This window comes from Gossypium raimondii, chromosome 9, assembly GCF_025698545.1.
Source record: "Gossypium raimondii isolate GPD5lz chromosome 9, ASM2569854v1, whole genome shotgun sequence".
NCBI classification, from domain to species: Eukaryota; Viridiplantae; Streptophyta; class Magnoliopsida; order Malvales; family Malvaceae; genus Gossypium; species Gossypium raimondii.
The window spans coordinates 36,414,337-36,436,030 of record NC_068573.1 but is presented as its reverse complement, the minus strand read 5'-3'; the positions used below and the strand labels follow the sequence as shown (position 1 = coordinate 36,436,030).

At 36.4% G+C, this 21,694-nt stretch overlaps 2 protein-coding genes across 4 annotated transcripts; both read right to left on the bottom strand.

Moving 5' to 3' along the window:
• Window positions 1-268: 268 nt before the first annotated feature.
• Window positions 269-886, bottom strand: LOC128032599 (secreted RxLR effector protein 161-like). The gene has a single exon (XM_052621247.1). It carries the CDS (start codon window positions 884-886, stop codon window positions 269-271), a length of 618 nt encoding a protein of 205 aa, XP_052477207.1.
• Window positions 887-6,872: 5,986 nt separating this feature from the next.
• LOC105799352 (hydroxyproline O-arabinosyltransferase NOD3) lies at window positions 6,873-10,522 on the bottom strand. Of its 3 annotated transcripts, XM_012629861.2 has the most exons (10): window positions 10,293-10,522; window positions 9,959-10,018; window positions 9,418-9,878; window positions 9,071-9,138; window positions 8,778-8,979; window positions 8,537-8,634; window positions 8,370-8,439; window positions 8,206-8,277; window positions 7,966-8,079; window positions 6,873-7,404 (listed from the first exon to the last, which is right to left on the bottom strand). In XM_012629861.2, the coding sequence occupies exons 3-10, from the start codon at window positions 9,799-9,801 to the stop codon at window positions 7,333-7,335; spliced, it is 1,080 nt and encodes a 359-aa protein (XP_012485315.1). In that variant the 5' UTR covers window positions 9,802-9,878; window positions 9,959-10,018; window positions 10,293-10,522; the 3' UTR covers window positions 6,873-7,332. The 3 variants fall into 3 exon arrangements, with proteins under 3 accessions (XP_012485315.1, XP_052477322.1, XP_012485316.1); XM_052621362.1 differs by having other exon boundaries at window positions 9,418-10,018; XM_012629862.2 differs by lacking the exon at window positions 9,959-10,018.
• Window positions 10,523-21,694: the final 11,172 nt, after the last annotated feature.

The following is a 21,694-nucleotide window of genomic DNA, read 5'->3' as shown; positions in this document are numbered from 1 at the left end:
TTACTCTAACTTAAAATTACAAAATGAAACATAAACAGCTTGCTGACTTGAACAACCAGCAGCTTCTGCATGTAGTGCCTTCGATAGTCTTGGTTGCTGCATGCTGACCATTACTACAACACTCCTCCTTGGTTAGCATGTTGCAAACTCCCATCTTAGCTCTCAGGTGTTGAAACTTGGAAACACTTAGTGCTTTTGTTAAAATGTTAGCAATTTGCTCTTCAGAACTGTAATGTATCAGCTTAACAACATGAGCTTGCTCCATTTCTCAAACTGCATGAAGTTTGATGTTGAAGTGCTTGGTCCTTCCATGAAAAACAGGATTCTTTGCAATAGCAACTGCTGATTGGTTGTCACACATTATCTCAGTTGCTTCCTTTTGCTCATGATTGATATCTTTCAAAATTTTTCTAAGCCATATGGCTTGATTGACTGCTGCAGCAGCAGCAGCCACATATTCTGCTTCTGCAGTCGACTGAGCCACTACTCCCTGCTTCTTTGAGCTCCAGCAAATCATAGCAGAGCCTATGTTGAATGCATAACCTGTAGTGCTCTTCATGTCATCCAAGGAACCAGCCCAATCACTGTCACAATATCCAACTAGCTTCAAGTTCTCAGCCTTGGTAAACTGCATTCCATAGGACAAGGTTCCTTTGATGTATCTTAGAACCCTTTTTGCAGCTCTAAAATGACTTTCATTTAAACAATGCATAAACCTCGAGAGTAGACTCACAGCATACATTATGTCAGGTCTAGTAGCAGTCAAATACAACAAACATCCAACTAGACTTCGATAGGTTGTTTCACAAACCTTTTCATGCTTGTCTTGGCTCGAGAGTTTTTCTCCAACAGCAACTGGTGTGCTGGTTGCTTTGCAATTCTCCATTGAGAATTTGTTGAGAACCTACATAGCAAAGGTCTTTTGACTTAGCCAAATCCCATTCTTAGCTTGAGTTACTTCCATGCCTAAGAAGTAAGACATCAATCCCAAGTCTGACATTTCAAAGTGCTGTTGCATTTTGGCTTTAAAGCTGCTTAGCATCTCATGATCTCCTCTTGTCACCAGTAGGTCATCGACATATATTGAGACAATGAGCTGAGTTTCAGCACTAGTTGATTTAACATACAGAGTTGGCTCGCTAAGACTTCTTTCAAATCCTTGACTGGTCAGATAGCCATCTATTCTGCTATACCAGGCCCTTGGAGCCTGTTTCAAGCCATACAAGGCTTTGTTGAGCTTGTACACCATTTCTTCCTTGCCAGACACCTTGAAACCTTGAGGTTGCTCCACATAAATCTCCTCTTCAAGGAATCCATTTAGAAATGCTGATTTTATATCAAGTTGGTGTATCAACCACTGTTTTTGTGCTGCTAAAGCAACTAGCAGTCTGATGGTGTCTAGCCTGGCCACTGGTGCAAAGGTTTCCAGGTAGTCTGATCCATACCTTTGACTGAAGCCTTTCACAACCAGTCTAGCCTTTAACTTGTTTAGGCTACCATCAACATTGTTCTTAACTCGATAAACCCATTTGACACCAATAATCTTCCTGTTTGTTGGTCTTTCAATCAGACTCCAGGTCTGATTCTTTTCAATCATTCTGATTTCTTCAATCATTGCCTGCTTCCACCCCTCCTGGCTCTCTGCTTCTTCAAAGCAACTTGGTTCAACAGTGGCCACTTGTGCTCTTTCATAAACATCAGCCAGTGATCGAGTACATCTGATTGGAACATCATCTACATCCATTTCAAGTGTGTTTTCATTATCTTCAGCTTGGTCCAATGCCAGATCTTCAGCCACTGCCTCTGGCTTAGCCTTTTCCCAATTCCAGTATCCTTTTTCATTGAAGACAACATCCCTGCTAACCAGTATCTTGTTTGTAGCAGGTTTTAGGATTCTGTAACCCTTTTTAACCAAACTATAGCCGATCAGGATCCCTGCTTGAGCTCTTTTATCTAGTTTGCTTCTTTTCTCAGCTGGAACTTGAGTGTAGCACAGACAACCAAAGGTTCTGAGATGAGCTAGTGATGGCTTAAACTCAAACCAGGCTTCAAACGGAGTCTTCTCAGCCAGAGCCTTAGTTGGGAGCCTGTTTTGGAGATAAACTGCTGTGTTAACAGCTTCAGCCCACAGAGTTTTGGGCAAATTCTTCTCAAACATAAGACATCTTGCCATGTTCATCAAGCTTCTGTTTTTCCTTTCACTGACCCCATTCATTGGGGTGTATACATTAGTCAACTGGTGTTTAATGCCTGCTTCTTCACAAGAGGCTTGGGCCGAAATGAGGTGTACTCGGTTCCATTATCGACCTCGTGCTTTAAGTTTGCAACTAGACTCAGTTTCAACAGCAGCTTTATACTTCAAGAACACGATGCAACTTCGATTTTGCTTTAGAAAATAAATCCAGCAGATATCTTGTCAAATCATCAATAAAGAGTATAAAGTACCTGCTTCCTTTGAGAGACTCAGTCTTCATTGGTCCACACACATCAGTGTGCACAAGCTGCAGCTTCTCTGATGCTCTCCATGTTGTGCCTGTAGGAAATGGCAATCTTGCCAATTTTCCTTGCTGACATATCTCACAAAGCTCATCATTCTTCATTGAATCGATGAAATTTTCAGCAAGTCCTTCATTGACCATTCGGGCTATGGATTTGAAGTTTGCATGTCCAAGCCTCTGGTGCCAGAGTCTAGAGTCATCAGTGGAGGCTATGCAGGCTGAATGCAAGTCATTTGTCCAGTCTACTTCAAAACATTTATCAGTCATGGTGACTGTTATGAGATTTGATCCACTTGGATAAAAAATTTGGCATTCTTTCTCCTGGAACACAACTGAGTAACCTTTCTCAAGTAGTTGAGTTATACTGAGAAGGTTCCTATCGATTTCAGGTACCAAAAGTACATTTGAAATGATTTTGCTACCTGTGGAGGTATGAATCAGCACATCTCCTCTTCCTTCAGCATTAATAAACTGACCATTTCCAATTTTCACCTTGGTTTTGCAGGTTCTGTCCAAGGTTTTGAAGATAGTTGCATCTGGTGACATGTAGTTTGTGCACCCACTGTCTAGAAGCCAGCCCTTTGAACTTTTCTTCTGATTTGCTGCACATGACACAGCAAAAACATGTTCTTCTTGATCACTGCTTTCTTCAGCTACTCGAGCTTCTGCCTTTTGTTGCTGAAATTGATTCTGTCTTGGTTTGCTTCTGTTCTTGCAAACCTTTTCAACATAGACCTTTTTCTTGCAGTGTTGGCATACTGCATCTGGTCTAAACCAGCATCTATCTTCTGGATGACCAGCTCTTTTACAATGTCTGCAGAGTTGGTCACTCTTCTAGCAGCATCAGGCTTAGGCTTGTTTTTCCAGAACTTTTTGCCTTTATGAGCATTGGTGCTCGAGGCTTCTTTTGTTTTGGCTTGAAAAGCACCTTCTTGGTGCTCCTCTTGTCTGCTGGCTCTTCTTTGCTCTTGTGCATACAAGGCATTGATTAGCTCAGTTAAAGAGATAGTTGTCAAGTCCCTTGAGTCTTCGAGGGATGAAATTTTGGCTTCATACCTCTCTGGTAGAGTGGACATAACTTTCTCAACTATTCTAGCTTCACTGAATTGCTCTCCAAGGAGCCTTATGCTGTTTATAACAGCCATAATCCGATCTGATCTTTATAACTGTTTCTTCCTCTTTCATTTTGAGATTTTCGAAATCTCTTCTTAAATTGAGCAGCTGTTGTTGCCTTGTTCTCTCAGTCCCCTGAAATTCTTCTTTCAGCTTGTCCCAAGCCTCCTTTGGTGTTTCACAGGCCATGATCCTCATAAAGATCACATCTGTCACACAATTCTATATGCATGACATGGCCTTGTGCCTTTTTGTTCTTTCATCAGCATGTTGCCTCATTTGAGCAACTGTTGGATTAGCTCGAAGAGGTGCTGGCTCAGCATCTGAGTTAACAACTTCCCATAGGTCGAATGCCTGTAGGTAAGTCCTCATCTTAACTGCCCAAATGTTGAAGCCCTCTCCATTGAAGACAGGTGGTGAAGTTGGTGAAAAACCTGATGATGCCATGGTTTTGATACTGAACTACAACAGGTCCTCTAAGAATATGGCTCTAGATACCAATTGTTGGGTCTAAGTGCAACAGCAGCAAGCTTCAGCAGAATGCTTGTCAAGCAAGTCTCGTGACTTGCAGTAGAAACAAAGCAGAAAACTCAAAACAGATTTTTTTTTGAAATAAAACTAAAATAGAGAGCATATAGATGAAAACTTTATTGATTTCATTCTACAAACTGAATATGGCACAAAGCCAATACATAAAACAAGTTTACAATCTTGACAAAACAGTAGGTTGACCTAAACTTCACCTACTACCACTAATACACATAGTAACTTGTGCTAATTAGCTTGAACAAATAAACAAAGTTGATTTATCAGCTCAATCAACATCAAAATTACATCAAACATAAACCTAACATAGTTATAATGCAACTAAGTTACATTACTCTAACTTAAAATTACAAAATGAAACATAAACAGCTTGCTGACTTGAACAACCAGCAGCTTCTGCATGTAGTGCCTTCGATAGTCTTGGTTGCTACATGCTGACCATTACTTCAACACAATGCTGCAACTCATACAGACCATTTTTCTCAACTCCACTAAGCAAAATTGTTAGAAGTTGGCCAACCATACAGCAGTTCTCTCTCATGTCGAAGTGGCGAACGGCTAGAAGTCTCCACAAGTGGGTCAAGTGCGAGCTGACCCGCGAAATGGCAAAATGCGAGAAGTCTCCACAAGTGATAAAGTGCAAGCTGACCCGCAAAGAGGCCAAGTGTGAGCTAACCCGCGAAGTGACAAAATGCTAGAAGTCTCTACAAGTGGCTGTTGAAAGGTGGCCAACCATGCTACTGTTGGTATTTTGATGATTGCATGCAGCTTGTGTGCATGCTGCATTAACAAGTTTTTTGTCTTAGTTGCATTGTAATGTTGTTTATTTGAAAATAAACAAGTTTGTTGGCAGCTTGATGTCTTTAGCTAGTAAATGACTTGTTCAGTTAACTTGTTTTAGTGTGCAAGTAATATTTTAGTAGTTTTAATGCTGTATAGTGGGAGTAGTAGAGCATTTGGTGAAGCGACTATAGATGTATTGCTTTTGTAGTTGAATATGTGAGCAGAGTGTAGAGAGCAGATTGTTTCATGCTTCCTTGCTGCACGTTTGTGAGTAAGCTGATATTTTTCATGCTCCTTTGTTGCACGTTTGTTAGCAAGCTAATATTTTTCATGTTTCCTTGCTACACGTTTGTGAGCAAGCTAATGTTCAAAAATAGAGAGCAAATCAGTTTTTTGCTACTCTCAATTGTTCGTATCGATTGATAATATTTTGAATCGATTGCTAATTTTTTGAATCGATTTTTTCTTTTGTTTTTCAATTTCTTTCTTTGCTTAAAATGCCAACAAAAATTTACAGCGTTGGAATGTAAGAAAATGAGTTGGGTAAAACTCAAAACACACATTATTGTCCGAATAATAAGTTTTTGGTAATGTTGGTGCATGGGGATAAAAATAAACCTATGAGAAATTAATGGAAATTTCAAGGCGTGAATCAATACCACTTTCTTTGAGGTTCTATTCACCCCACCTATATTATGGTGTGCAATCAAGCTTTTACATTTAACAAAGTTGACACCACCCTAGGTAAATCATAGTCACAATAGAAACAATGTTCTCATATTCTAGTGGTAAGCCATATAGAATGGTCGACTGTTGTTCATCGCCTGAAATTACTTGCTCACAGCTAGACAACGTGTCATAGATATGTCCAAATTCAGCAATATATTTTCGCATAGGCTTACAAAGTTTCTTTGTGTTATACAAGAAGAACTCAAATTTCATCCTTTTGGTATGAGACTGACTCCAAAAAATTTGATTGAGAGCACTCCAAATACCAAAGGGAGTACTTTGACCAATCAAATGAATGTGCCAAGAGGGACTTACATAGTACATATACAGGAGTCCCTGACTCGTCTGTAACCATTTGTGAGGGTATGAGAATAGTCCCATCTACAAAAACTTGCAATCTATGCGTTTTGAGAATGAGAATGACATATTTCCACGCCAAAGTAGCTGTGCAATCTTTTCTGTGGAAAGCAAACACTATGGTTGGCCATGGATTTACCTCTTGATCATTAGGACTTGTGTCAGAATCCATAGTTGAATAAAAAGTTTTAATGTGCTATTCAAGAACCCAGATGTAACAAAGGATTGACTGGTTAAGAAGTCACTGTGTACAACACTTCCGGATGCTAACCGTGGTGGCTCTATTACCATGAAAGATCTCCAAGATGAGAGAAAAAAAAAAAAAAGAACTAACGAAAGCAAATGAAGAAATCTTATTGAGATATTGAGAAAATTGTATATTTCAAGACTGACTTCTGCAGTACAAGAGGTTCTGTATTTATACAGTTTTCAACAGCAATAACTACCATCTCTACTCATGGCCAAGCTCTCCTTTCTTGAACTTAAGCTTGAGTTGACTCACTCACTTTAATAAGTACTAATTAAAAGGTATTATTCAGTATAATGATGGTGAAGTTTTTTAATTCCACTTAATAGAGTTAAAGAAACTACCGTGTGTTTAAGTAATTGATTAATTTTTATTATTAATTAATTTCGTAAATAAATAAAATATAATTGATTTTACTTAGTAAAATTAAAAAAAAATGAAAATTTTAAAATTACAAGGATTTAATTGTTTCATTTTTAATAGAGGGACTACCTATGTACTTTGACCTAATAATATTAATACAGCAATGCTTGTCTTTCATGCAAAGGCTTCTACTTAAACATTTTTGTGAAAGAAAAGATGAGGTAGCATGGATTGGATTAAAAGAAAATGGAAGAAAGTGGTGTCATATTATAGTAATTTGAGAGAATTAATTCCTGCGTCCATGAAGACTATTGAAATAGATACTGCAGGTGCAACTTCGATTCATCCCAACACTCCAAAGTGGCAAAGGCTAAAAAACAGAGAAGCATTGCCATGCTTCATTCATCAGCCAAAAAGGCTTTCAACACTAACCCCAATGATTGATTTACAGTCCGAAAAACTTCACAAGAAAAAATTCGATAAATCGACAACATACTTAACACAAAAGAAGGCATTTCATGATTATAAATATAAGTGTAAAAAAAATGATATATCCCTCCTTTAACTTGTAAACATACCCTTTTCTCTATGTATACTGCTGTCTCAGCTACCTCTGTAATTCATGTCCATAACTCTAGTTGGAAAGCAGATTGATACCAGCGTCAAAATGGATGCGCAGATTAGTAAGATTAGATCTCAGCCACGATTTAGTGTATCCCAATTGGGAATATCCTCTGTAGCTTCGTTCACCATCTTCACAAGTCTCACCTGCAGATATTGCAAAGATCACATTAGAAACCGTTTGCAACTACAAAAGTTTATGTTGAGAAACTATTTAATTTGCCGAGTTTATTTAAATAGGCATCAAGACTCGGGGAAACAGTCTGGATAGGATGATTGACTGATTTTTCTATTATGGTTTGAGGCAATAGCAGAATATTAGTGCCAAGCCGCTACTCAGTAGTACTTCCAGCATCGAATATCACCAACTTTATGTCACCAATCAGCAACAACATTGAGTTGATAACTAAATTTAATAATGAAAAAACGGAACTGAAATAAGAAATCATAATTTCCCAAATAATGCTTCAATCTTATAGCATCTGCAACATAATTTGAATGAAGTACAAAACAACAATGACAGTTTGATTAACTAGAAATGAGTGAGACAATGATTACTGCCATTAGCTAGCTCTGGCTAATGAGCATAGTAAAAAATGAAAAATTTGCTCTAGGGTATGGTTTGAGCTGTTTTAGTCAATGATCAGTCTATCAACTTATATATTTACCACGACCCACATTTATATTTTCCCAAATGGATGAACTTACCACACTTTCAGGAACACCTGGAGGGGGCAAAGAGAGGTTCCTTGGAGGAGGCCCACTAAGGTACGATCTCTTATCGAAACGCCATTCTCCAATCTTTCCATATGTTAATTCTCCCTGTAATGCCAACTCAGAGTGAAGAACTTGTAGGCAAAACTTCATCTTAAAGTGGTAAACAACTCGAAGATTACATATAGAATTCAGAAACAATAAAGAGAGACAGCTTTTCCTGTATGGTTGTACCTTCAAATTGTAGTCACATCCGTAAGTATAATGGATTATAAACTTCTTCCCTACTTCCGTATCCCATGGTGGCTGAAAACAAACAGAGATGGAAGTTGAACTTCAAATTGTTGCTAAAGGTCATTGAGAGAGAAAAGAAAAGGTACATAGGGTATTATTAAAACCTGGAGCATGAAGTCTTTATGAAGTATGTGGTGCACGTCATGCAGTGCAGATGCCACAGCATACGCATACCTAAGTTTTAATTGAATGATCACCCACGTCAAAATGCTATATCAGCCAAAAGAACAAAATTAAAACAAAATGCAACAAAAAAAGAAGAGTTTCTCACATTTCTAGCACCCATCCAAATGCCTTGTCAGTCACTGGGTCATCTTTCATCCTCAAAGAAATATTCATCCATGTAGGTGCAATTTTCTCCAGCACAGACTATTATAAACCAATAAATTAAGCTTTAAATTTGTATAAATATTAATGCAAAAAAGAAAAGAAAAGAAAAGAAAAATCTGAAAGGTGATTTATGCTCCAAAAAAATGTGCCACACAAGCTATATGACAATCATAATGATATACCTTTTTAATAATCACTGGAGAATTGCCAATTGGATCAATATTCGTCACAGGACCCTTCTCCTCAGGATAATACTTCCTAATAACATGCTTGTGGTCAGATGGCTTAATGTAAAAGAAAGGAAACCCTGCTGGATGTTTTCCACGAGCCAAGTTAGGCAAAGGATTTACAAATACATGGTCAGGTTCGGCCATTAGAATGTATCTGCATCAGTCATAAAATGCAGTAACTTTTCAGATAATGAAAAGGAAGAACATAAAACAAGAATGGTCTTATCGGTTAAATGAAAACTCACTCTTCGTCAATCATTGCTTTTTCCAGCCATTGCACAAAAGCCCATGGTCTATTTAAGACAATATAACCCTGAAGACGACATTGAGGCAAAACAAGAACAATTTAGTCAAAGCAAGGAGGTGATTTTAGTTCAGTTTGTGTTGCTAGAGCATTCACTGTAAAAATATCATTCAAGTGAAAAACAATATGAACACCTACAACTCCTAATGAGCCGTTTTCAACAAGCTATATCTATAGATTTGATAATATATATGGCATATCCATCAGTTTTGCTGTTTGTTCACTGAATTAGATGTTCAAATATACAAAGGGGAAATGAAGAACTGAAATACTAAACCCAAGACTGACCCGATCTAAACCCTCTGGAAGAGGGTCAACGACAAAAGTTGGAATCTCCTCCATCAAATTGTCGGGCTTCCCTGAATGCAAAATTCGAGTGAACTTTCCCATATCTGATCCAGGCATCTCTTTTACCTTCTTATACCAATAATACATAATCCGACACTGCCATTGGCTATACGGAGCATCTGTTGCCGTGAGAGCAACGTGGTACTTTGAGTTAGAACCCTCACCTTCCATCAAATTCCCAGGCATTTGTATAAAAGGATTGGACAAATCCCATTGCTCTGAAGTAGATGTCTTATAGTGTATTATCATAGTCAACAAATTATATGTTGCAAAGAAGAATCCAAGGACTAAAAGTACCAAAAAGAGCGGCGAAACGCGCTTCATCTTTCACTACACAATACAAAACCCAGCCCTTCTCACAGCCGCAACGCCTAATTCAATTTATGCTTTTCGAACAACATCTGGAGAGAAAATTCACAATAATCTACCAAACCGTGAAAATTGGAAGCTGACAGTACAGAATTGCAGCAAGTAAGAATACCCTTTACTGAAAAATCCCAGACAATTGATCATAAATCCCTCAGAAATCCAAAGAAAGAATCTGCATCAGTCCATCACAAGCAACATGACAGTAAAATATGAGTCAATGCTGCATCTAAACGGCAGTGTTTAAAGCAGACGAATGCAAAACCATGATAGTTCAATCTAGAAACAGAAGGCGGCAAATCTGGGTATCACTCAGAATTCACAATTCGCAAAGATCAGATCTGATATCCTGAGTTTTTCTTTTTCTTTTTTAAATAAAGCAGCAGTAAACACCCAAGAAATTAAAAAAAATGGAAAGAGAAAATGAGAGATGAATGAAGTAGAAGTACCTGAAGGCATGGGAGAGATTTGGGGTTTAGTTTCTTCTATTCAACGGCAATGGTGGAAAACGCGGAAGTCTTGGCAAGATGGAAAGGGTGGATTGCTTCTAAGCAATAGTATAATTAAAAAATGGGGGCCTACTTGGTGGACAACTGATGTGGTTTATGTTTTAAGATGGTAAGATCTTTGCTTTTGGCTTGTCAGTTGTCAGTATTTGGTTTGGTTTCCACTGTTTTTTTCCATATGTGCGACAAGTTTTTGTTGGATTTCAGAGGTCACTTCTTTGCTTCTTTATAGGACATAAACTATTAAATCATTTAAACTAGACATTGTTGTTGTTTTTTTTTTTTTTTTTTTTGTAATCGACAGACCACGTAAAATCGAGGTAAGTTTTAGCAGCACAGCGTCTTGCTTCCCTTCTTTATGCTACGGTTGCTGGCATTGTTTTGGACAATTCTGAAGTACGATTTGGATATCCCAATCGAAATTAGACTTCCCTAATAGGATATTAGTCCAGTGTTTCTTTTTGTTCACAAACTTATAACTACTAATTTGGTGCTCAATGAGGAGAAGAAGAGATAACCGAATAATGAGGATTCTTGCTTGCAATTTAGAACGCACCTTGTTGATTATGGATGATTGTAATACATTTGAGCCTATTCATGACTTCCATGTTGCACATAGAAAAGCAAATTTCCCAATTGATCAAGTTATCATGCAAAGGAAGTGATCTAGGAGGAGGGCGGCCTGTGCCTGGATGGATATAACTTATCAGTGAGTTGAAAAAGGTTGATCGAGGATATAAGGTCCTTGAGTCGATGAATCACCCCAACAAGCTTGCAGATGGACTTATTAAAAATGACCTCGGTTCTGGCTTTCTAGATGGTCTAGATGGTGTGCAAGTGAATGTCGTGTAAAAGCATCTAGCATTTCTGCTATCTATGGTGGATCTTATCCCAAGTTGATCAATTCTCATGAGAGAGGGCACCCGAACTAAATGGCCTTGCAAAGGCAAAATGAGTTAATAGGGTGGTCAATGCTTTCAAATTCATAACAACATAAGGGACAAGACATATCCGGCATTACATTGTAAGCAATTATTGTAGATTTCCTATAAGAAAATAATAAGCTTGAAAGGCATCTTAAGTTTCCAGAGAGCTTTTCAGTAACTTGAACTAGCGTTTTGGCCTAAGGTATTGTCGTGTATAGAATACCAAAGAAGGTCATAAGCCTCTTTGACTGACAATTCGCCATTGTGTGCATTTTTTTCAAACCAAATTATCTTTTCCACCGAAGAAGGAATAAGGCCTAGTCATGAGTTCTTTAGCCCCAGTTTCATTAAGATTGTTTTGGACTTTTAAGAGATCCCAGTATTTTTTATTTGGTGTGCACCAAGATTGAAACTAGCAGAGAGTTGGAATGAGTTTTAATAATATTGAAATAAAGGCCATTTGGGTTTGGGGTTGCCCAACTGTTGTTGCTACTCCAAACCTGAACATCTTTACCCTCATTACAAATGTCTCTGCCATGTAAAATCTCTTTCCATAGCCAAGATCAAAAGTTTTAGCTTCTACAGTCTCCAAGGGTTTAGTTCTGCAATACTGTGCTTTCCAAAATAGAGGCCAATAAAAAATCAAGTTTTTCATAATCCTCCATGCTTGCTTGCTTAGGAAAGAATCATTTGAAAGGTATTAAGGATACCCTTAAGGTGCTTGCAAGCTTTAATGTTAGAATTGAAAAAGATGTATCAATCATTTGCAAATAAAAGTTGGTTAATAGAAGGTTCACTTCTAAAAATTTTGACTCCCTGTAAAAGATTGTCAGATTTAGTTTTGATTAGCATTAGAGGCAATACATTCTAGCAAAGCACAAACGGGTAGGGGAAAAGGGGTTCTTGTTGAGTTATGTCAGCATCCAAAGATCAAAAACAATAAAATTTGTATTTGAAAGATGAAAAATAGAAGCAAAATAGGCATTAGATGGGAGAAGAGTTGACAATTCTCATTACTTGAATAATCAACATTACAATGTACATAAGTAGCTTCTTTACATTGGAAGAAAACAAACATTGCTTGTGCTAGTATCCAAGCTGTAAAATCAGTTTAATGATAACCTAAGAGGCTGCTAAATCAGCTAAGTACTTGACTAATCCTTAGCAAAACAAAAATTACAATCAAACTAAACATAAGTCATATGTTACAAAAAGTTTTAACAACCAATTACACATTGGACATTTGCTTGCTGCTGCATTGTTACCAACTTTCAACACTCCTCTTTGGCTACAAAGCAGCAGAATCCAACTTTTTTCCTAAAATACTCAAACCTTGCATTAGCTAGTGGCTTGGTCAGAATGTCTACAAGCTGAACCTCCGAACAGTAGTGAGTCAAATTGACTTCCCTTGATAGTTCTACCTCCCTTACAAAATGATACTTGATCTTAAAGTGTTTGGTCTTGCTATGAAATACAGGATTTTTGGCAATAGCAACATCTGACTGGTTGTCCACCTTGACCTCTGTTGCTTCCTCTTGATCAGCATTCAAGTCACTCAAAATTTTTCTAAGCCAAATGGCTTGATTAACAATAGTAGCAGCTACAATGTACTCTACCTCTACAGTGGATTGAACTACTATTTGTTGTTTCTTAGAACTCCAACAAAAGACCCCTGAACCTAGAGTTAAAAATAGCCCAATGTGCTCTTTATATCATCAACTGAGCCTGCCCAGTCACTATCTGAATAGCCAACCAGTTTCAACTCCTCAGCCTTCACAAACTTCACTCCATAGTTTAAGGTCCCTTTGACATATCTTAAGACTCTTTTAACAGCCTTGAAATGAGCAACATTGCAGCAATGCATTAACCTTGATAGAAGGCTGATTGCATACATGATGTTTGGCCTTATTGTTTTCAAATAAAGCAGACAACCTACAAGGCTTCTGTAACCATTCTCATCCACTCGTTCATGGTCACTACTACTGGAAAGTTTTTCTCCTTGTGCCATAGGAGTGTTGGCATGTTTGCTGTTTGTCATGCAAAACTCGCTTAAAATATTTAGAGCAAAAGCTTGTTGGCTTATGAAGATGCCATGCTTATTCTGATTTACTTTCATGCCAAGAAAGTAGGTTATCAAACCTAAATCAGTCATCTCAAAAACATCTTGCATCAGTTTCTTGAATTATTCAATCAGTTCATTACTACAACCAGTAACTAGTAAATCATCCACATACAATGACACAATCAGCAAGGTTTCTTTCTCAAATTTCTTCAAATAGAGTGTAGGCTCACTAATGCTCTTTTCGAACCCTAGCTTTGACAAGTAGGCATCAATTCTATCATACCAAGGCCTTGGAGCCTGTTTTAGACCATACAAAGCCTTCTTGAGCTTATAAACCTTGTGCTCTTCACCAAGAACCTTTAATCCATCTAGCTGCTCAGCAAAGATCTCTTCCTTGATAAATCCATTCAAGAAAGCAGATTTGACATTCAGCTGATGCACTTTCCACAGCTTTTGAATAGATAAGGCAAATAAATGCCTTGCAACTAGTGCAAAGGTTTCTGAAAAATCAATGCCATATTGTAGGCTATAACCCTTCACAACTAACCTTGCTTTGTACTTGTTAGTGACTCATCTACATTGTGCTTAATCCTGAATACCCATTTTACATAAATAATTTTTCTGTGTGCTGGTCTATCAACCAGCTCCCATGTACCATTCTTGTGAATCATTTCCATTTCTGCCTCTATTGTTTCTTTCTAGTAGCCCTCCTTTGTAGCCTCATTAAAGTTGGAAGGCTCAATAATGGTCATATCACATCTTTCATAGATGTCCATAACAGTCATTGTACCTCTGACAGGTACATCATCATAACCTTTCTCAATTTCAGCTTCATTCTCAACATGCTGCAAGTTAAGATCTTGTTGGTCTTGCTCAAACAGGCTTGCATCTATTCCATCCCATTTCCAACAGCTGCTCTCATTAAATTTCACATCTCTGCTCACAACAATCCTTTTAGTGAATAGATTAAAGACCCTATACCTTTTCTTTATGTTGTTATAGCCAACAAAGACTCCAAGCATGAACCTCTTTTCTAACTTGGTTCTCTTTTCAGCTGGCACAAGTGTGTAGCATATGCAGCCAAACACCTTCAAGTGTGAGACAGTAGGCTTGTGTCCTAACCAAGCTTCAAATGGTGTTTTTTCTTTGACTGCATTTGTTGGCAGTCTGTTGAGTAAATACACTGAGGTATTTATTGCCTCAACCCAAAAAATGTTAGGCATTTTCCCTTCAAACAACAAACACCTGGCCATATCAAGAACAATTTTGTTCTTTCTCTCACAAACACCATTCTGCTGTGGTGTGTAGATGGTGGTTAACTAATGCTGAATTCCAGCTTTATCATAAATCTTCTGAAACTTTTGAGACATATACTAAATCCCATTGTCTGACCTCAATACCTTCAGCTTACAACTTGCTTGATTCTTAACTAAGGCCTTAAACTTGCAAAAGTAATCAGCCACTTCTGTTTAAAAAAACTCACCCAACAAAATCTGGTGTAATCATCAATGAACAACACAAAATACCTACTGCCATTTAAGGAGGAGGTCTTCATAAGCCCACAAATATCAGTATGGACCAGTTAGAGCTTCTCTTAAGCTCTTCAATCTTTGTTAACTGGAAAAAGGTAGTCTGGTCCGCTTGCCAAGCTGATAGACTTCACATACTTCATTTTTTGGCTCAATCTTGGACATGTCTTCAGCTAGACTCATATTATGCAACAAACCAAGTGACTTATAGTTCACATGCCCCAATCTCTTGTACCACAAACATGATTCATCAGTCAGAGCAATATATGCCTTTACTTCTAACTGATTCACATTTAGGGTGAATGATCTGTCATGCATAGTTATTGTCACAAGCTCTTGACCAAAAAAATCATTAATCACACAAGTTTTTCCTTCAAAGATAATGGAGTAACCCTTTTTTAACAACTGACCAACACTAAGGAAATTCTGGTCAATATCAGATACAAAAAGAACTTCTGAAATTGTTTTGTTACATGATTGAGTGCCGATCACAACTTTGCCTTTGCCTTTGGCTTCAATGAACTCACCATTCCCAATTCTGACCTTGGACACAAAGCTGGTATCTAGTTCCTTAAACATGCCTTTATCTGATGTCATGTGATGAGTGCAACCACTGTCAATCAACCAATTCTTTTTGACTTTGCTAGAACTTGCAAAATAAGAAGTAGTAAAAACATGCTCCTCCTGAATTTGAACATCCTCAGCAGCTTGAGCTTGATCCTGCTGCTGTGGTTGTGTTTTTACCTTGTTTTTACAAACTTTTTCCATGTGACCAAGTTGCTTACAGTTTCTACATTGAATGTCAGGCCTATATCAACAATACTTTTCTAAATGAGTGGACTTCTTGCAGTGAGTGGATGGTGGAAACTTTTTTTTGGCAGCATCATTCTTTGCATTTTTTTTTCTTTTTAGGCCAAGACTTCTTACCATTGTAGCTTGAGCTTGAGCTTTCTTTACTTCTAGCCTGAAAGGCTCCTTCAGAATACTCTTCCATCCTGTTTGCCATTCTCTACTCTTATGCATAAAGAGCATTTATCAACTCTGTCAAGAATATAATTGATAGGTCCCTAGAGTCCTCCAAGAAAGAAATTTTTGACTCATACTTATCTGGAAGAGTTGTAATGATCTTTTCAACTATTCTTTTGTCACTGAAATCATTCCTAAGAAGCCTAATATTGTTAACTGTAGCCATAATTCTGTCAGAATATTGCTTGATGGATTCAGACCCCTTCATCTTTAGATTCTTGAAGTCCCTCGTTAGATTGATCAACTGCTGCTGCCTGGTTTTATCTGACCCTTGAAACTCTTCCTTGAATCTGTCTCATGTATATTTTAGAGTGTCACAAGCCATTATCCTTGTGAAGTTTACATCTGAAACTCCATTTTGAAGGCATGACATAGCCTTATACTTTTTAACACAGTCCTCATTGTGTTGCCTGATTTGAGCTATGGTTGGATTAACTCTCAAAGGTAGTGGCTTTGTGTCAGCTTGAACAACACTCCATAGATCATGAGCCTGTATGTATGTTTTCATTTTCACAGCCCAAATGTTATTAGTTTTCATCAGTAAAAACATATGGTGGTGGTGGTGGTAAGAAACTCATTCTTTTGTAGTAACTAAAAAACCAACAAAAATAGCTTTTGTTTCTTTTCTTTCAAGCACAGAACACTAAAAAATGAACAACACACAGCAAAAGGCCCTCAAAGATGACAGGCTCTTGATACCATTTGTTAAGTTATGTCAGCATCCAAAGATCAAAAACAATAAAATTTGTATTTGAAAGATGAAAAACAGAAGCAAAATAGGCGTTAGTTGGGAAAAGAGTTGACAATTCTCATTACTTGAATAATCAACATTACAATGTACATAAGTAGCTTATTTACATTGGAAGAAAACAAACATTGCTTGTGCTAGTATCCAAGCTGTAAAATCAGCTTAATGATAACTTAAGAGGCTACTAAATTAGTTAAGTACTTGACTAATCCTTAGCAAAACAAAAATTACAATCAAACTAAACATAAGTCACATGTTACAAAAAGTTTTAACAACCAATTACACATTGGACATTTGCTTGCTGCTGCATTGTTGCCAACTTTCAACGGTTCTCTTATCTTAATTAACGCATAGGTTTAGAACTATCTGAGAGGTTACTGTTAACCAAAACTTGGTAAGTAGCTATCGAGGCACACTGAAGAATAGTAGTAATCCATTTCTACTAAACCCTATGGGCTCAAGAATAGCTTTATGGAATACCCAATTGATTCTCTCAAAAACTTTCCTCATATCAATTTTCAATACTTCTAGGGAGTCCTTCCCTCTAGTCTTCCATCTGATGGTATGAAGGAGTTATTTGACATTATTATCTCCAACTTTCACAAGGACTTTGAAAATAATTTTGTATGCCACATTGGAAAGGTTAATGAGACTATAATAGTCAAAGAGTCTGAATTAAGGAAACACAATATAAATTAGGTTATTAGTGGCCCTACAATGTCCTAGAACTCTTGATAGAAAATGTTTGGGGCCTTCAAAGACCAGTTTGGAAGACTGCGTCCTTTCTTTTGCATATTGGATTGGATATCCATAAAGAGAGTTTTTGAAATAAAGTTGACTAAGGGTCTATTTGGACAACACAAAGTAATTAAATGAAAGTGTAATTATTAGGATAATAGTTATACTCTTTTATAATTACAAAGAATTATAATTCTCTACACTTGTTTGGTTGACATTGCATCGTAATTTCTTATGTCATGTTTGGTAAACAAAATATAATTACACAATTATATAATTTATATTTTTAAAATTATTAATCCAACAAAAAATTTAAATGAGTAACAAAAATCAAAATTAAATTATCATAGGTAATATGTTAGTTTAAGAAAGTAGTGATAACAATTATTAATAAAAATAACAAAAAAATATCATATGCAATTTTATCTACTCTAATGTTTCATTTTTATTGGGTTATTCCCTCTTTTACTTTTAACATATATTCCTTATCATCATATGTTGGCTCTTGATCGAGTTTAACTGAATCTGAATATGAATCTGTATTATTAAGATTACAAGATCTCCTTCTTCCATGTACTATTTAAAGTATGGATCATTCCAGTTCCACCCATGAATGAAGTTATGAAATATGCAACATGCTAGTAAAATCAAACCTTTTTTTTATGCTATACTGAGGTGATGTTAATATGAGAAATCTTTTTTTAGAACATCACATCCTTTCAACCACATTTTAAAGTTTTGAATGTATCTAATTAAAGCGTTCACAAGTTGTCTCAAGTGCTTGTGTATGGATCCAATCTCTGAAATAGTATCGTATCCTACAATATAGTGTAAGAAAAGTTTTTGTATTTGTATAACTAGCATCTATCACATTATATTTAGGTTCACGATGCAAACAATATGTAACTTTGATTATAAAAACTTATATAAACTTAATTTAGAGAAAGACTTATGCTAAATTATAACCCTTCTTATAATAAGCAAATTATATTAAAAATAATGTAAAAATTATAATATATAATCTATATAAAAATTATGAAGTATCCAATAAATTTCACAACACTCATTATAAATAATATTTTTTTATCATAACTTTAAAATATTTTTATAATAATTTTTTAGTATAACTTTAGAAATTTGTTAGAATTTAAATAATATTATTTTATCATAACTTTGTACAATACACATGAATTATTTTGTAATATATATTTTTAGAATTTATAATATGGAAAATATTAATAAGTAGTGTCGAGATGATGATAAGTGTCTTTAGAGTATAGTAAAATATTAAAATAATAAATATATAAAAGAAATGAGACATACGGTAAATTTTAAGTCTACTTGTGGAATCAAAAAGTGTATTGCTACCAAATACTAACCCTTTATAATATAATTTTAGAAATTTTTGTCGTAATCATTTTAAACATCCATACATGTTTATAAAAATAATTTTATAACTTGAGCTTGTATAAAATACTTTTTTTTAAAGTTAAATCATTTATTAGTATTCGGAAAGCTATTGGATAATTGGATTAGCATAAGTACCTGTGAAATTACTTCAAGTCTCACATTTCCTTCTAAAGGTTTGTTTGGACAACACAAAGTAATTGAATGAAAGTGTAATTACATCGTAATTCCTTGTGTCATGTTTTGTAGTATAAATTATAATTACACAGTTACATAATTTATATTTTTAAAAAATATTTGTAACACTCCAAACCCGACCTGGACAATATGGCTGAATTTGGAGATGTCACATGAAAGTGCGTTTGAAAACCGTATCATTGCTAAAACCGTTTTCCGTTTAGAACTTATCATTATCTTTCATTAATTCTTAAATCGTGATTCATTTCCAAAACGCTATACTTTGCGGAAGCTTTTATAAATAGTTTGCGTATGCGTGGTATTTTGATAAAATGTTCATCTCTTTTAGAAACCCGAGTTTTACCTACTTCTAGCATATATAAACAGAAAATAGTATAAAATCCAAATTTTAGGTAAAAATCTATAGAGGCCATTATTACATAATAATACCCCAAAATAAAACTTATAATCCTAAATAAGTATTAAATAGATAAAAGAGTCGTGTAGCCACCGCTGAGTCCTCTATCGTACCGATCTGCCTATGGCTGGGGATTACCTGTACAGATTAAACAGAAAGGGTGAGTTTACGTAAACTCAGTGTGTAATCCCCATGCAAACAAACAGACAATAACAAATAATCTTAGTTTGGGCCTAAGCCCTTTTCAGTATCAATAAGCATTAGAGCCTTAGCCCATCACAGTACAGTAACAGTGACAGTTATGCAGTTATAAAATCCTACCCAGCCAGCCTCTACACTCCATCTCCGCTTAACCCTACACTCCATGTGGGGATATAATCAACCCACCCATCCCTACACTCCAAATAGTATCGTATGCGACACTAGACAATAGTTGTAGCTGTGCTGCCAGTGAGTTAGGCTTGAAGCCTTTCAGTACACTTCCTCCAATCAATATCAGTCCCCAACCCAATGTAATGCATCATACAGACATGTCATGATATCATGTATAAACAGTACAGTGTATATAGCACGCTTAACATACAGATATACACATTCATCTCATATAGGCATATAACAGTCTTTCAATCATTTCAGTCAGTTAAGAGTCTAGGTAAACTTACCGACCTTTCAGTAGGTTCACAGTCGACTTTGGCGACCCGTGCAACCTTAGTAGTCAAACAGTGAAAATGGGCCCACAACCCATGTTGCATGCCCATGTAGTCCCACACAGCCCAAAATGGCCTTAGCCGTATGGATCTCATGGTCTGGCCCAATATTCCCACAAGCTAGTATGGTTCACTCGTGTGAGGCCCACGCACCCGTGTGGCCCACACGGCCCAATTCAACCCGGCCCATGAATCGCACATGGCCAGCCTCGTCGATCACACGACCTACCACACGGGCTACCAAATGTCCGTGTGGTGTTGACAGTTTGGTTTTCGGCTTTTGCCGAAACTTCGTTTTCTACACAATCAAGTACACACCTATTACAATTTCGCTCCTATACGTAATCTCATATCTTCAGAACCCGTAATAGACATTACCAAGGCCGATTTTAGCGGCACATTCAAAAGCTAAACCGAGAATATTTCACAATGAAACCTTAGAATATTGAAAAAGTGAATTCAGTCACTTATCGACATCGAATCGAAAACCCAAACGTTCAAATCTCTGTAGAAGCACATATCGCTACTTGATTTTCACCTAATCTGAAAGAACCAAAACAACCCTTTTTCAGAAAACCAACCACGGAACGAGAGAAAGTGACAAAACGAATACTTATCGAATCAAGCGAGTTCAATCGTCGACCACGATGGAGGCATAAAAGAAATCAAAAGAAAAGAGGGAGGAATCGATGAAAATTCGGCAGACAATGGGTGAATAAACGTCAAAATGATGGAAGTGGCAAAACGAATACTTACCGAATTGAGCGAGTTCAATCGTCGAGCACGATGGAGGCATAAAAGAAATCAAAAGAAAAAAGGGAGGAAACAATAAAAATTCGGCAGAAAAGGGGTGAATAAACGTCAGAACGATGGAAGAAATTTTGGGGAAGAGAGAATAGAATTTTGGATGAACCGAAATTAGCAAAAATCCCATTCACCCTCAAACCGTCCACCAAAAATCCTCAACAATCGAATTTAAACCTCACTCAAACACTTCAGCATTTTAGTCAACCTACAACACTCACATGGCGCAAGCAGTAAAAATAAATCCTTTGTTCGCTTAGAGTCTCAAACTCTTAACTTTCAACACACCAACTCACCACTTAACCACCAAACTAGCAAGCCCATTCTATTATATTTTACCAACATTTATTTATAAGCTTACTGGTTAGAGATAGAGGTTTATTCATTTAAAAACCAAAAATTTGCCCAAGCTAATGCTTGAACTTGGGACCTCTCAAACACTCCCAAAATACATAACCACTGAAGTAGACAAATATTTATATCATAAATATACAAAAATAAATATATAAGAGATTTTTGGAGCATTGCAATATTAATTACTATAAAAACACTTGTATGATAAAAATAATTTCTAAATAATAAAAATTAAAATCAAATCATTATATGTATTATGCTAGTCTAAAAGTAAATAATACAATTATTAGTAAAAAATAGCAAGAAAAATAAACATGCAATTTTATCTAATTATTGTAGTGCATATTTCTTAAGTTATTCCATATTTAATATTTAATTCATGCTTCTTATCATCATCTATTAGTCCTTGATTGCGTTCGTCATCATCTGAATTTATCTGCATCGTTAAG